The 16393-nt window shown below is 40.7% G+C and overlaps 1 protein-coding gene across 5 annotated transcripts in view; it reads right to left on the bottom strand.

Annotated features, from left to right (window-relative positions):
• The window catches only part of LOC127581468 (vascular endothelial zinc finger 1-like), a 41044-nt gene extending 32201 nt beyond the window's left edge, over positions 1 to 8843 (bottom strand). For all 5 annotated transcript variants that reach the window (XM_052035926.1, XM_052035924.1, XM_052035923.1 and 2 more), the window contains exon 1: positions 8735 to 8843. In XM_052035926.1, coding sequence (XP_051891886.1) covers positions 8735 to 8767 — 33 coding nt within the window. In that variant the 5' untranslated portion in view covers positions 8768 to 8843. The remainder of the gene's footprint in view (positions 1 to 8734) is intronic.
• Positions 8844 to 16393: the final 7550 nt, after the last annotated feature.

A 16393-nucleotide genomic window follows, 5' to 3' on the forward strand; every position in this document is an offset into this window, starting at 1 on the left:
ACCTCAGTGTCTGCTTTTGTTTGGTTGTGCCTCATGAACAAGTTGGCTTGTTAAAAAGCAGAGAAAAATATTACACTTACAAAGCATCTTGTCAGATTTGCAGTCACAAGTAAGGAGCCAACTTAGTCCCTTAAATTTTGGAAAAAACAGCACACATGAAATTTCAACTGGTCCGTTTCACCAGAATTAAAGCTGTAAAAATATGGAAAATTACAAATTATGGTTATCAAGGAAACACTAAATGATGAAACAGGTGCTCAAACTTCTTTTGGCTTTCATGGAGCTTTTCAGAGTGAACTGCAGTCAGAGCAAAATAACCAGCAATTTCTTTCATTTTATCCTTTGCAATTCCTTAGTGAAGGCATTGATTCATGCAATATTGCTGAAGTAATTTGTCTAGGTGGGTCAATCTTTACCAAACAGCATAGCTTTAAACCACAGGGCTGAAGCTCAAACTTTGTAACCTAACTTTAACAAAGAAACATTTTCCAGGAATGACTGGTAAATTTTTCTCTCAATGGACATATGTTTATCTATCCCTGAGCCCAATGGGTGCACTGAGATCTTTCCAGCTGGCACATCTTGGTACCAAAACAGACACAGTCAGCCACTGAACCATCAGGGAACTCAATATATTTTTGTAGAACTGGTTACTGTATTTTCAAAATTAATAACTGCAGAAGTGGAAGATAAAGCTGATCAAATAAACTTTAAAATTAAGACAACGATGTGCCCAAGCAGTTATGCGCACTGCTATTTTTTGTGTGCATCTTGCTGCATTGCAATATGGGGGATTATTACATTTTCAAAAGGTAGTGCCTTTCTGATAGCAGCAAGACCCTGCTTGCTTGTTCTGAACATTACAGATGCCATAACAATACCTACAGCAGCAGAGACAATAGTCCAGCTACCATCATTCATCTCACTGTTGTAATGTGTCAAGTTGCTGCCACATATGCCAACGTAAGCAACAGTTCAAGGTAACTCAATATATTTTTGACATGTTGAGTCCTACTAAAAATACAGTTTAAAATGCAGAACACATTTTCATCCCTTGCTTACCCAAGTGCCAACATTCTACCCTGTCACATCTTGGAGCTACCAGCTGCCATTCAGTTCAGTGTAAAGATTTATTTAAGAAAAAGTCCAAGACTAAAAGACTGCACAGTGATGAACATTTAATTGTTACTGAATTAGAAGCTAATAAACTAGGGGAGTGGGTCCACACTTGGGCAGGAGGTACCAACATAAGTAAAAGATAGCATGATACAGCAGCAAAAGGACCGCCAAATGTAGAGATACACAGTACTAATATCCCCAAAATTTCAGCCAATCCTGTGACCATTGTACATTTAGGTCAATTGTTCACACCAAGTTAAACAATTCAAAATATGCCAATTTGAAGCATTCTTAACAAGAATTTTCCTTTAAGGAAGTGTGCTTGTACTTTGTAATGACACTGTAAACAGTGACAACACTAAAGTATGCGAGTGCATGGGGAACAGTGTGCTGTTTGAGCTCAATATAATTTGATCACAGCCCCTCAAGTTCAGTTGAATCTGGTGATAAAGAGCATGGGTGTAGCGCCTTGCAGGGTTTGCTCTTTGGTGGGTACCAAGGGTCTCGTTACTGTGGATCTCTTCCATCAGGTAGAAGATACAGTAGCCTGAGGGCACATACCACCAGACTTAAGGACAGCTTCTACCCCACTGTGATAAGACTATTGAACGGTTTCCTTATACAATGAGATGGACTATGACCTCACGATCTACCTTGTTGTGACCTTGCACCTTATTGCACTGCACTTTCTCTGTAGCTGTGACACTTTGTACTGTTATTGTTTTTACCTGTACTACATCAATGCACTCTGTACTGACTCAATGGAACTGCACTGTGTAATGAATTGACCTGTACGATTGGTATACAGGACAAGTTTTTCACTGTACCTCAGTATAAGTGACAATAATAAACCAATACCAACACATACTAACTTGATATGTCCACACAGGCGATTTGAATGTGCTCCAGAGTGCCTGATATCTACCAGCTTGTAGCTATCATTTCTACAGGCATAAGTTCTACAGAAGTTTCAGTCATATTTTATTTGAGAAGGAATTACAAAGCACCACAGTTACTTCAATTTAATTATGCCAGATAACATATTCCACCCAGGGTGTTACTCACAAGTGAACTAATGTAGGGTAAGCCCCATAGGGATTGAGAAGGATGTTCTCTGTGACCTCCTGCACTGCCACCCACAGTAGCTAAGTGCACAACATGACATGGGAGTGTGTCCAGGAAGGAAGCTTGCAGACCCTTCAAAATGCTTCTGCATTATTTGCTCCTTTTCCCAATTTGATGCAATGGGGTTCTCCAAGAAACTTGGTTCCTAACAGCATGGAAAGGCACTGTCAAACATTTTGTTTACAAGCAACAGAAAACTTCTATTACATCCAAAAAATTCCAGTTTTTCCACACCATTCAAACTAAACACTGCCGCCATAGCTAAAGACTGATCTGATGACATCATTAAAAGAAAATTACAACTTGAGCCAATCAACTCTGAACCAAATCACTCCCTAGTAAATTGCCACAAACACGTGTCAACCAAGTCTGCCTTCAGCTCATAAAAGGCAGTGCAGGAAAGCCTGGCTGTTAGACAAGGCTCTGAGATATCAGCAGCAGAGGAAATCTAAAGAGGCACACAGAATTTACCAGCTGCAACAGAATCCGCAAGGCCCGTATTGGTTATCAAACCACAATTAAACATTTCAGCATGAATTCTAATATGAAGTGGGAAAACCATAATCAGAAACCTACACCATTTGTGAAAAAAGAACAAGATTATCCCCAAATTAATTTAGCTTTCAGCCCGTTAAAAACTACTGGGCCATTCAGTTAGTCCTGACTGATATAATTTTAAGCTTTTATGATTCTGAAAAATCACTTGTCTACATTACATGCATAAGATTTAAAGTGAAAAATTGCTCCTCAATGGTTTGAAAGGTAAATATTTAAGGGTAGGGAACCCATTTCTACTGGCAGGGATATTTTTCACTCAGATATGGATAGGTCTGCTGGGCAGTGCTTCATCCTGGCTGACAACAGCTTCAAATGTTCAATACTGGTCTGGTGTGCAGTTTCAGTAAATTTGTAGTCACTTTTACAGGATTTGTTGCCCAAGTCCAGCATTTATTACTCCATCCCTAAGGGGATAATGAGCCATCTTGGCCCTTCCCAACCATCAAGTAACTTATGAAAGTATGTAATTTGATCCGACCATGAGTTCGAATTCAGATGCGGCACTAAAACCTACCAGAGGAATTAATAGAAAAAAACCCGCCAGGACCCATGAAAGTACAGGAATAAGTCTGTTTCTCTTTCCACAGACCTTGCCTGACCTGCAGAATATGTCTAATATCTTCTATTTTTATCTCAGATTTGCAGCATCTACAGTATTTAAGATGCAAGTATGGCAAATGGATAAGGATACAGTCAATCCACATTGGAATCGTCATCCTTTGCCCTCCAGGTTAAAACAATTTGTCATTTACTAGAGTCTAAAGTCAGACATAACTAACTGCCATTGGCAAAATTCTCAAGAGCAAAAGGCTACCCAAGAAAAATAAGGTTACTAATTTCAGAGCAGTGGAGAAAACAATAAATGTCTACAAGTTTCCTATAACTGGAGGATTTTTGACAACAGGTTAAACGTTTATTAATATTCTGGTTAACACATTTTCCTCTCAGCTTTTCTTGAAAAGAATTCTCATTGTAATTTATTTCCCAGCATTTCCAACATTAATTTGAATTAGATGCTAATGATGTTGGCAGAGAACCTCTCTAGGACAAGTTACTGAGCCAGACAAAACAACCAATCAATCCACTGGACCAACATCCTTCAGCAACTTTCAATTATACCAAACTGGTACAGTAGCTCCTCCCTCACAGAGCCAAACTAGGTAATTCCACAGAGGTCACTGACACCAAAAATTGTTCAGAAAAATGAGGGAGATCAAATCAGTCTTGATCTTTCAGTTTAATTGCAGTAAATATTCAGTCTCCTCTGTAATTAACTTTGTGACAAGCAAACAATGAAAGACCGATTAAAGGAGGAGAAACACCAAAGGAGACACAAGGGACTGCAGATGCTAGAATCTGGAGCAAAAACAATCTACTGGAGAAACTCAGTGGATCAAGCAGCACCTGTGGAGGCAGATGGTTGACGTTTTGAGGCAAGACCCTGCATGAAACATCAAAGGAGCCTCCAGGTTAAAAGCTCAGTGGAACTGACCAACAATGTGGCAGAGATGCTAAAATTACTCTCAATAAGACTAATGAGAATGGAATGGGGGAGACATAGGAGAAGAGCATAGGATTCCTATTGCCAATTTCTACTCGCCAATGATTCGGAAGAACATGTTCTTAGTGGTGAGGTATTCTAATAACACAGGTCATCGGGTCAAGTAATTCAAGGCCACTTTGGTCACTGCAGTACAGAGGCTTGCCAGTTGCCACGAAACTATACTCCAGTTTGCCATTTCCTTTACCAGATGAAACAAAACTGGACAAAAATGAAAAAAAAATGCACATGCTGGAAATCTGAAATAAAAATACAGAACAAGCTACCAGAGGAAGTGGTTGAGGCAGGTACAACAACAACAACATTTAAAAGATATTTGGATAAGTACACGGATAGGAGGGGTTTAAAGGAATATGGACCATATGCAGGCAAATGAAACTAGCTTGGTGGGCACCATGGCCAGCATAGGCAAATTGGGCCGAAGGGCCCGTTTTCATAATGTATTACTCTGACTCCAAAGACAGAAAATACTCAGTAGGTCAGGCAGCATCTGTGAAGAGATAAATAGGACTAACATTTCAGGTTGATGATCTGTCACTGACCTGAAACATGAACTCTTTCAGCTCCACAGATGCTTGCTGAACAATTCACTCCTTAACAGATAAACTGTAATGTTCTTGCAAAAAGTATGCTTGTTGCTTTAATACAGCAAATAAGTTAGATTCACAAAGAAACACATATAAAGGCATTGATCAACTTCTCAAACATGTCTGCTAATGTCCTGAACTCTCCTTACAAAACCCCTGGAGAAATGGGGTCGAGCTCCATGCATCCTTTAGCTCTCATTCACCTAGCATCTTCATTCTGAGTAACTCCAAACTTTCAACCACTCTACATATTCACCAGTCCTAGGCTATTCCTTCCTGGTGTTCCTCACTACCAGAATTTCAGCCCACATCCTGGCTTGGTCAGGCAATTTCCCAACTGCCTTTTACCAGACAATTCCCCACCCACCCAGCCCCAGCCTCTTCCCCATCTGTTCTGCCACTCATCCACTACAACTAGCTCAGCTTGTCCTTTACCAACAAGTTATTTGACCCATTTCTTGGCCAAATGAAGGACTGGGTGATTTATGCTAAAAGACCCCACACAAGCACAAGCTGCTGTAACATATCAAAATAGAGGCAGAGCTGTCAGCCATTCAGCCCCTCAAACAGTCCCATCATTTAATGACATGACTGAACTATGACCTTACTCTATTCAACCTGCCTTTTCCCCAAATTCCATTACGTAGAAGCCATGGCCAAGAAAGCTCACCAGCACCTCTACTTCCTCAGGAGGCTAAAGAGATTTGGTTTGTCCCCTTTGACTCTCACCAACTTTTACAGATGTGCCATAGAAAGCATCCTATCTGTATGTATCACAGCTTGGTACGACAACTGCTCTGCCCAGGACCACAAGAAACTGCAGAGTTGTGGACACAGCCCAGCACATTACAGACCCCAGCCTCCCCTCCTTGGACTCTGTCTTCACCTCTCGCTGTCTTGGTGAAGAAGCCAGCAGAATCAAAGACCCCACCCACCCGGGACATTCTCTCTTCTCCCCTCTTGCATCAGGTAGAAGATACAGGAGCCTGAAGGCACGTACCACCAGACTTAAGGACAGCTTCTACCCCACAGCGATAAGACTATTGAACAGTTCCCTTATACAATGAGATGAACTATGACCTCACGATCTACCTTGTTGTGACCTTGCACCTTATTGCACTGCACTCTCTCTGTAGCTGTGACACTTTACTCTGTACTGTTATTGCTTTTACCTGTGCTATATCAATGCACTCTGCACTGACTCAATGTAACTGCACTGGGTAATGAATTGACCTGTACGATCGGTTTGTAAGACAAGCTTTTCACTGTACCTCAGTACAAGTGACAATAATAAACCAATACATCATAAATCAAAAATTCATTACCGGTTAAGAAGTAATAACTGGCCTTGCATCACCTGCTTTTTACAGCAGAGTTCCAAACAGGTACAACTGTTCCACATGGAAATGTTTGCTAACTTTTAACCCTGAGAAGCTCCAATTTTAAAACCAGTTCTTCTTGCCCTAACTTCCCCGGAGAGTGGAGATAGTTTTCCCAACTTACCAAGAGTTACTGCCAGTATTTTGACAACTTTTTTTTAAAAAGACAGCCCAAGTTTATGTAATCCCTCTATTATTTAATTTGTCACATCCAGGAATTGTTTTGGTAAATATAAGCTGCAGCAATCCAAGGCAATCTGTTTCCTAAAGGGTTTGGTTCTTTGCCCTATGCAATTTTCAGCAAAGCAGCCCACCTATTTGGTACTCCACCCACACCCTGAACATTCCTGCCCTCCAGCAGCCCACTGTGGCTGGAATGCACACCTTCTGCAAAATGCACTTCAGTTACTCATCTAGGCTACTTCAACATCACCTCCCAAACCTGCGCACTCTACAAAGAGCAGCAGGTGCAAGGAATGGTTACACCTGCAAGTTCCCAAGTTGTAGGTCAGCCTGACTTGGAAATATATCACCATTCCTTCTTTGTCGCTGGATCTAAAGTCCTGGAAATCCCTACCCAACACAACAGCACTGTGAGAGCAACTCCATAACACAGTCTGAAGTAGTTCAGCAGCAGCTCACCAGGTTGTCAAAGGCAATAAATACTGGTGTTAACAGCACTGCCCACATCCTGAAATAAATAAATACAAAACAATAGTGGAAGCACATAACTCAGGAACAGATGCTATTTTCCCTCTTCTTGAATACTTCCTGATGCTATTTGGTTCCACAACTATACTTCAGCAAATTATTTTATATATGACAATATTGATCATAAGGAAGAGTGCTCCCAAATCCAATTCACATATAAAAGTTGCAGTCTACGTATACACTCACAGGTGAGGCTGCTGGAGGGTTTTTGCTTGATATTTTTTTCTCCTTCCTAACTCAAGAGGACTAATGCCTGACTATTTCTACTTCTTCACCAGCTGATTCAACAACAGACATAAAAGCTGGTCAAACATGACTAAGGCTGCATCTAAATCTACTCAGATGGTCACCTTCACTGGCTCCAGCATTTTATGTCAAATTGCAGAAACAAAACACCAGCTAATACCGTAAAGAGTGGAAGTGCAAAAATGTGCAGGGTTTGTCAAGGAATGCTCTGCTGGCAGATTTACACACACACTTGTGGATATCCTTGTCACAAGGAAAAGCTGATCACCAAGCAGTACAATACAGACTTTGGATTTCTTGGTTGTTTAATCACATCAGTTGTACACAATACACACAGAGAGAAGCGTGTTAAATTCTAAGAAAAACTGTATTAAATTAATGAAACTGGAAAGTTGGAAATTAGCATAAATCTCAACTGAGACCAAGCAGGCCTGTATCAATAAAACAGATCCCTATTGACAAGACCATCACAATTTGATATTTTTTGAAAAGCAACAAAAGCCATACATTTCAGTAAACTTGTGATTTTTTTTTAGCACTGAGAACAAAGGTGACCTTTCAAAAGCAAAAATGCTGGAATTAACCCGTTTAGTGTATATGAAATATTTCAATCATTGCAACAAGTTCTAAGGTCATGGCACATGAAGAAAATTTAAAAACCATACTGCTTGCCATCAACACAGAAGAAATGTTACCAATATTTTGCATACTTAGAAAAGCACCAAGCCAGAATACCAAAATAGTGGATGATCCGCATCACACTTAAAACAAACTAAATAAAATTGTAGTTCCGCTGCGTAGTGAAATCAAATGCATTTTTTGTTGTACAGAATTAAAAGATTTAAAATATACACAACGGGATCAAAAATGGTTGTTGACATAAGAATGGGTATGTGTGGGTGTGGGTTGGATACCATATGAAATTATTCTGCCACTTATTAGATGCGGGGGGGGGGGGAGAAGAGAAGAGAACTCAGTAATAAATTGAAGCAGTTAATGCTTAAAAATAACAGATGTTTGCTTTTACAAATAGAGAATTTAACGCAAAGTTAATTGTCGGCCTGCAGTTTAGAGGAAATAAATACACTGCAAATGCTGGGCTGCAGTTTGGAATAAATAGAAGGACTGCAATTGTTGGGACTGCAGTTTAGAGTAAATATACGTATTGCATTTATCGGGTTTCAACTCAAAATGAATGCATTGCATTCTCGCGTGTTTTGGTGTGCAGAGAATGGAAGTGTTCTGCTTGGTGCGTGTTGCACTGCCGGGTTGGAGCCCAGCTGGGTGCCCGCCTGCCTGGGCCATTATGCCGCTGCCTGGCCGGGCTTGTCTGCAGCTCAGCCCAGCCACAGCACACACAACAAAAAACCTCCCTCCTCGCCGCCGCCTCCTGCAAATCCCGCCTCCCCCGCCGGCCCGACCGCCGCGCCCGCCGTCCGCGGCCTCACCTGAAATATAAAGGCGCCCCAGGTCGCCTCCATTTCACCCGCTAAACACGGAGGAGAAGGAGCCACAACAAAGCTGCTGGGAACACGGCGCTGGGGCAAACATGGCCGCCGCCGCCACTTCCTGTCACCTCTCACCCCTCCCCCGCCCCGCCAATCACTCCAACCAGCAATGCAGCATCCTCAGAGGCAGTGCACACATGCAGTGGCTTGTGTTTGCATGGCTTCACTGGCCGAAAGCAATGGAATGAAGAGTTTATATGCAACGCAGTTCAAATATTCTAAAACCCTGAGGACAAGTTCAACCACTCGTTTTTGAGCCAACCTGCACAATCTTAATCACTACCTCAGTATGGCAACACTATGGACTTCGCATTACAAGGGACTTCTTTTTGTCTCATTTGTGTTCTTTCTTGTATGATTATTTAATTTACGTTTTTCTTGTGAATGTTGTGCAGCTGATGCCATGTGCCAGTGATGCTGCTGGAAATAAGTTTTCCATTGCACCTGTGCATACATGTAGTGTATATGACTTTAAACTCGACCTTTTTGATATTTATAAACTACAAATCACTAATCAACTGATTAATTACAGATTAATTTCTATAGTTATCATGATGGGATCCAAGCCCATGCTTCCGATGGAAATTTCAAGCAAACTAACCAACCACTATGTCATCTCGATATTAGGGTACCAAGGCTTAAACCTCTCTCTAATATTAAATTCTTGACTGGAACAACTCAAAAATAATCCCACAGATTCGCTCACTCCACATAATTGTTCCTTCCTCATTTCAAATAATTATTCAGTTATTTCTCCAAAGATGAAATGTTCTCTGCCTCAACTACTCTTTACCACAGGACATTTCAAGGTGGTCCCTTGATGTGAATTCATCACGACAAAGGAGCAGAAGTAGGCCATTTGGCCCTTCGAGTCTGGTCCACCACTTCATCATGACCTAAATTATTCTCCCATCATGATCTACTATTTCTTATAAGCCCAGGGCTGCTTCAAAAAAAACTTTGGGGATGGCCAATTTAAATTTCAAAGAAAATTAAGAAAAATAGATACAGACAAGTTGCTCACAGCTCAAACACCAGGGTACCCAAGATTTAAAAAGTTACTGGTTGGGCCAGGCAAAATATTATTCTCCTTTCACATGAAAATAATTGAAATAAATTACCAGAAACAGGTAGTTGAAGGTATTTCAGGAGAGAAAAGGATAATTTGCATTTCTGATGTTCTAAGTTCTGAATTGCAAAAATTGTAACAGGCAGAGAACACTTAATCCTCCATATCATATTTTAACTCCTAACTGAAATCATTAAAAGCTAACCTCTCCCACTACCACCCCTCCCCCAACTGCATTTTTGTCCATTTCACATGCTTACCCAAATTTCTGACACATAAGATAGCCCATCCCTTTAAATGGATTTTAGATTCTTTAAATCAGAAGTGTCAATCCTACCATGTCAACAGAAAAGAGCTTCGCAATCAGTTGTGAAAACATTGTGACGGTCACATTCGCTGCCCCTCCACCTGGAGAATTCACAATAGGACACTGGGGCTCTGTTTTATCTTTCATTTACACATGGCAGAAAATGATAATACACGGGAACCCATTTTGTCACCCCAGAGCCTCCAAAGGGGTTATTGAGAAAGCAAGTAACGTTGTTCTTGTCTGGTGCATTATGCAGTTTTCCATAAGAACATACCTCAACTGCTAAGGACAGCATTTTTGGAATCCCATGTCCGGCTAAGGATATTGTTTGAGTTGCTTACATTTTATCAGCTAGAACTGAGTAGCTTACTAGTACAGTTACATTTCCCATTGCTCCTATCCAGTAAAGACCTTTGTAAGTTTTAAGACACTGGCTTGCATTATATACAGGCCATCCCTGGGTTACTAATGCCTGACTTATGGACACCCCTACACACAAACAAGCTCCCATAATATAATTAAAATCAAAATCTGAGGTAGATTTATTCCTACATACAGCAGAACTAGTTCGTCCCCCCCCCCCCCCCCCACCGCTCTCTCCACTTTTAGTAATCTTTAACAGTCTTCTGTATTTTTGATGGCATTCATTACAATACTGTGAAGGTGTGGTTACCATGTCGTGTGATTTTTATGTATTTTCCAACTTATAGACATCTGTAAAAAGGAACCCATCCATTACCTGGGGTCGGCCTATAAAACAAAATGAGCAGAGTCTGATCTCCAAAGGCATGGAGAGATAGACTTTTTGCTATTAGACCATGCTGGACACCATGTGATGAAGCTTGGATGATGATTCGAAATCACATTCTGGAGTAATAACTTGCAGTTATAGACCACTTTTAATGTAGAAAATATCTCAATGCTTTTTCTGAAGTACAGAATAAGGAACAAGATATCCAAGAGGTACAATTTAACCTTACCCTTGAAGAGGCAGTGAGTGTATGACAATTCTGTTTTGTAAGATGGAGGCATCTGAAATCTCTGTCACCAATCACGGGGTAAAGGAAATGCACTAAAGGCCAAAGTTAGAGAGCTAAAGAATGCAGGAAAAGAAGCAAAACTAAAGAAAATAGGGGGAAAGACATGGAACCATTTTAGAATGATGATTTTAAAAATTGCTATCAACCATGTCAAGACTTTCTTGGCTCAATCAGCTCAGATGTGATCACTGAGTGTCAGTCACATTTTTACCCATCCTCCAAGCAAATAAGAAACACTGAGAAAAATATTATGCTCTTTCTGGAAGGGCAAAACATACTGGGAACAGCATACATGTGTGGTGAGCAGTCAACCCAACTGTAGAATAATCTCCACATTGAATAATCATCACAGTACAAACACATCGTTATGCTCACTAGTTAGAGATACAGAGGTACAAGAGAAACTACCCGACTTTTTGCAATTCCAAATCAGCTATCAACCACACACACACACACGCACTAGCGTCTGATATTTTACAACTTTCTTATGAACCAAGGACATTCGCCCTGTGTGGGAAACAGGAACCATTTTCAGCCTTGCTGGCCTGTTCCATCATTCAATGAGAACACTGAACGCTGATCTGTGTGACCTAGTTTCACATACCTGCATATTTTCCATAATCCTTGCTGAATATTGGTTTACAAATATCTGCCAGTCTCAATCATATTTATCAGTGGACCAGGTTGGACTTGCAATGAACCTGACTCACTGTCATCTCATCAGCTCCAAAACCACTCAGCAGTAAACTCATCTAGATATAGAAGGTTGAATGAGCCGTCTCTGTCCAAAAGACCCCCTGCTGAGTGGAGTAGGCTATGAGTGGTAATCATGCCTATTGTAGTGAATACTGAGGCCCCGCACCCAATTCCCTGATGGCCTTGTGACCACTGGCCACTGTCAAAGCCTTTGGAACTGTCCTTAAATGTCTCTAATCATCAGAGACATTTAAAATCAGTTCAGAGAGTCTGATGTTTAACTAATTACAATTAATTGAAAACAGCCAAAAATCTTATAAACATAAAGCTATTAAAAATAGGCAAAATAATGAAAAATAACTTATTTAGAATCAGAATAATTACAGGATGTCATTTATTCTGTCATGTCAGTGCTGCCTCACTATCAGAGCAACCCACTAGTTACACTCCCTGGCCCTCTCTCTGTAACCTTGCAAATTTTTCCTCATTACACATTTACACAATTCTATAATGGAGCTTGCCTCCATCACACAGACAGTGCATTCCAGACTCTAGCTATATATTACGTACAAAAAAAGATTTTCCTCACGTTACCCTTAATTCTCCTCCACTTTCTTTTACACTGTGACCTCTAATCCTTGAACTTTCCTCTGAACCCTCCCACAATTCATTCTGTCCAGTCCCCTCATATTTTCTTTTACTTTCATCAAATCTTCCCTCAACCTTCAGTAAAGCAACCAGTTCCAGCCTCCATAACCAATTCTTGTATCTGTAGTCCCTCATCCCAGGAACTATTCTCGTAAATCTTTTCTGTACTGCCTCTGATGCTTAAGGTCAGTGACACCATTCAAGTGAATGGGGCGACTCAGCTTACATCAGTGTAATGCAGAAGCTGGATGCATTTCTGCTCAGGGCTGCATTCCATGAGATTCTTTGATTATTTTCTATACCTGGCCATGAAATTTTGATACTCTAAATTCATATGGGCCCCACTAAGCCTTTGTCCCTTCCAGCTTTTCTCCATTTACTCCAAGTATTCTGGTCAACATTACATTTCAATGTATACCGACATTGAACTCCACTTGGTGCAGGTTTGCAAATTCATTCAATATATTAACATATCCTTGTAATTTTATGCATCTATCAACACTGCTTACAATGATGCCTGGCACACTGGCCTTCATTAGTCAGAACATTGAGTATAGGAGCTGGGACGTTATGTTAGTTGTACAAGATGTTGGTGAGGGCGCACCTAGAGTATTGTGTACAGTTTTGGTTATCGTTATAGGAAAAATGTCATTAAGCTGGAAAGAGGGCAATGAAGATTTACAAGGACGTTGCCAGGACTCGAGGGCCTGAGTGATAGGGAGAAGTTGGGCAGACTAGGACTTTGAGCGTAGGAGACTGAGGGGTGACCTTATAAAGGTATATAAAAGGACCTTATAGAGGGCAAATGCTTAAGGTGAAAAATTTAAAAGGGACCCAAGGGGCAACTTCTTCACGAAGGGTGGTGCAAATATTGAACAAGCTGCCAAAGAAAGTGGTTGAGGCAGCTACAATAACAACATTTAAAAGACAGTTGGACAGGTACATGGATGGGAAAGGTTTAGAGGGATATGGGCCAAAGGCAGGCAAATGGAACTAGCTTATATGGGCATCTTGGTTGGCATGGACCAAATGGGCCTGTTTCTATGCTGTTTGTGGAAGGGTGGGTTAGTGAGTTTGCAGATGACATGAAGGTTGGTGGTGTTGTGAATAGTGTAGAAGGTTGCTGTAGGTTACAACAGAACACTGATGGGATGCAGAGCTGGGCTGAGAAGTGGCAGATGGAGTTCAACCTGGAAAAGGTGTGAAATGATACACTTTGGAAGGTTGAATTTGAAGGTAGAATACAAGGTTAAAGGCAGGACTCTAAGCAGTGTGGAGGAACAGAGGGATCTTGGGGTCCACGTCCATAGATCCCTCAAGGTCTGCTGCGCAAGTTGATAGGGTTGTTAAGAAGGTGTATGATGTGTTGGCCTTCATTAGTCAAGGTATTGAGTTCAAGAGCAGCGAGGTAATGTTGCAGCTCTATAATACTCTGGTTAGACCACACTTGGAGTATTGTGTTCAAGTCTGGTTGCCTCATTATAGAAAGGACGTGGAAGCTTTAGAGAGGGTGGGTGCAGAGGAGATTTACCAGGATGCTGCCTGGATTGGAGAGCATGTCTTATGAGGATAGGTTGAGCAAACTAGGGCTGTTCTCTTTGGAGTGAAGGAGGATGAGCAGTGACTTGATAGAGGTGTACAAGATGATAAGAGGCATAGATTGAGTAGACAATCAGAGATTTTCTCCCAGGGTGACAATGGCTCACACGGGGGGGGGGTCTAATTTTAAGATGATTGGAGGGAGGTATAGAGGGGTAGTGGGGGAATGTCAGAGGAAGTTTTTTTTTTATACACAGAGTGGTGGGATTGTGGAATGCACTGCCAGCAGAGGCAGATACATTAGGGACATTTAAGAGACTTGTAGGTAGGCACATGAATGATAGAGAAATGGAGGGCTATGTGTGAGGGAAGGGTTAGATATGTAGATCTTAGAGTAGGATAAAATGTCAGCACAACATCGTGGACTGAAGGGCCTGTACTATGCTGTAATGTTCTATGTTCTGTGCATTACTCTATGCTTATCCATGTTCCAGCGGTAGACTTGGATATGTGACTTTTCACCATATCACTTACGTAATTTAATCATATCCTGCCAATTTGATGACTCACTCATCACCCCCACTCTGCCTCCTGCCATTCAGCCAATTTCCTAATTGGGTCCTTAATTCACCTTCACTTCCATAAGCTTTAGCCATCTCTTTGGTGGGACTTCATCAATTACTTTCTGGAAGTCAATATAACTAATATCCACAGATACTTCCATCAACTGCCTCTGTCACCTCATCAGAGTCATCAGGCATCACTTGCTCTTCACAAACACAGACTTCCCTGATACTCTGAAAATTTAAGGTATTCAGTTCCATTATCCTTAATTATAGATTTTGGTAACTTTCAGAAAGAAATTTTAGGCAAATAATTCCCTTCTCACACATTTCTGAAATTGTGGAATGTCATGCAATTTTCCCATCAGAATGAATATTTCCCAAATTGATAACTCGAAGATCCAAAACCAGTTGGAAATGTTGACCAGGTGAAATGTGAATACTTGCTCAGGCAGTGACCACTCACTCTAACCCTGAATTTAATTTGTCATCTCTTTGGTCAGAGCTCCCTTGGTCTACAAGGCAAATTTACATATGGAACTTAAGGGATTTGTCAATCATTATGGTGATTGTAACACAACTTCTGGTAGACAAAGTGTGGGACACACATATTTTGAGGCTAGACTAAGCTTTGTAGAAGAGCTTGCTTGCTGATTAATATTTTCCTGAAGTGACTGAGGAGATTGCCATTATTTAATTTTAAATCTAATTTCAACAGTCTGACATATCCACCCGCAAAGAACAGATGACCCCTTGTAATTTACAATAGGAATAAAATTACTTCAATTACACACTACACCCATTCATGATTGTGTCTCTATGATCCCATGACTTGCTGAATGATTATCTATAACTGTACAAGAGTATTATTTTTGCATTGGAATTAATCACATATGCCCACTAACTAATTTAAATGAATTTTGGTCATTCTTACGGAGAGGCCAAGATCATACAAGTTGGATACTGGAGTTGTTCAGCTATTGACTCTTTCTCAAATGCACAACTGATTCTGAGTGCAAGACTTTAAAGCTTAGCTTTACACTGAAAGAGAGTAAGTGGCTGGAAACAGGTTTTAGGGAAACAATCTGGACTGTTTAAAACCTAGTATGAACAATAACTGTGAGGAACACTTTTGCATATTTATTAATCTCAATAAGCATTTCAAAAACCAAAGCATGTGCAATTGTTGCACAGATTAAGATTCTTTAGAACATTGTGGCAAACATTGCAATTCCTGATGTTGTAGTTAAGGCAATGCTGTTTTGAAACAGATTTTAGATGCAAGTAAAATTTTGCAATTAAGTAAAATCTGGTACTTTTTTTTAAAGCAGTTCTACTCAACATAATCAACCTGTCTTATACTCCATCCTTGAAGCTCTACTTCACACGTCCACCAGAGGTTGAGTTTACAATCAGCATCAGAATAATGACTGACAAATCCCTCAAGTTCAACATACAAACTTGCCCCATATGCTAGGTATGAACAAAGGTATCTGCAACAAACCCACTTCAGTATCCATAAGTTCTTCCATGTTTCTGCATTAATAAAAGGATAATACTTCTGACCAAGCAGCCTTTCTTGCTGATGAACAACGTGCAGAGTCATAGAAGCAGATAGTATGGAAACAGATCCTTTGGTCCACCACGTTCATGCAAACATTAAGTCCCCATTTTACTTACAACAATTCTATTCCCCCCCCCAATCAACTCCCCCTCGAGCTTCTACCACTCATC

Source organism: Pristis pectinata, chromosome 21 (genome assembly GCF_009764475.1).
Source record: "Pristis pectinata isolate sPriPec2 chromosome 21, sPriPec2.1.pri, whole genome shotgun sequence".
NCBI lineage: Eukaryota > Metazoa > Chordata > Chondrichthyes > Rhinopristiformes > Pristidae > Pristis > Pristis pectinata.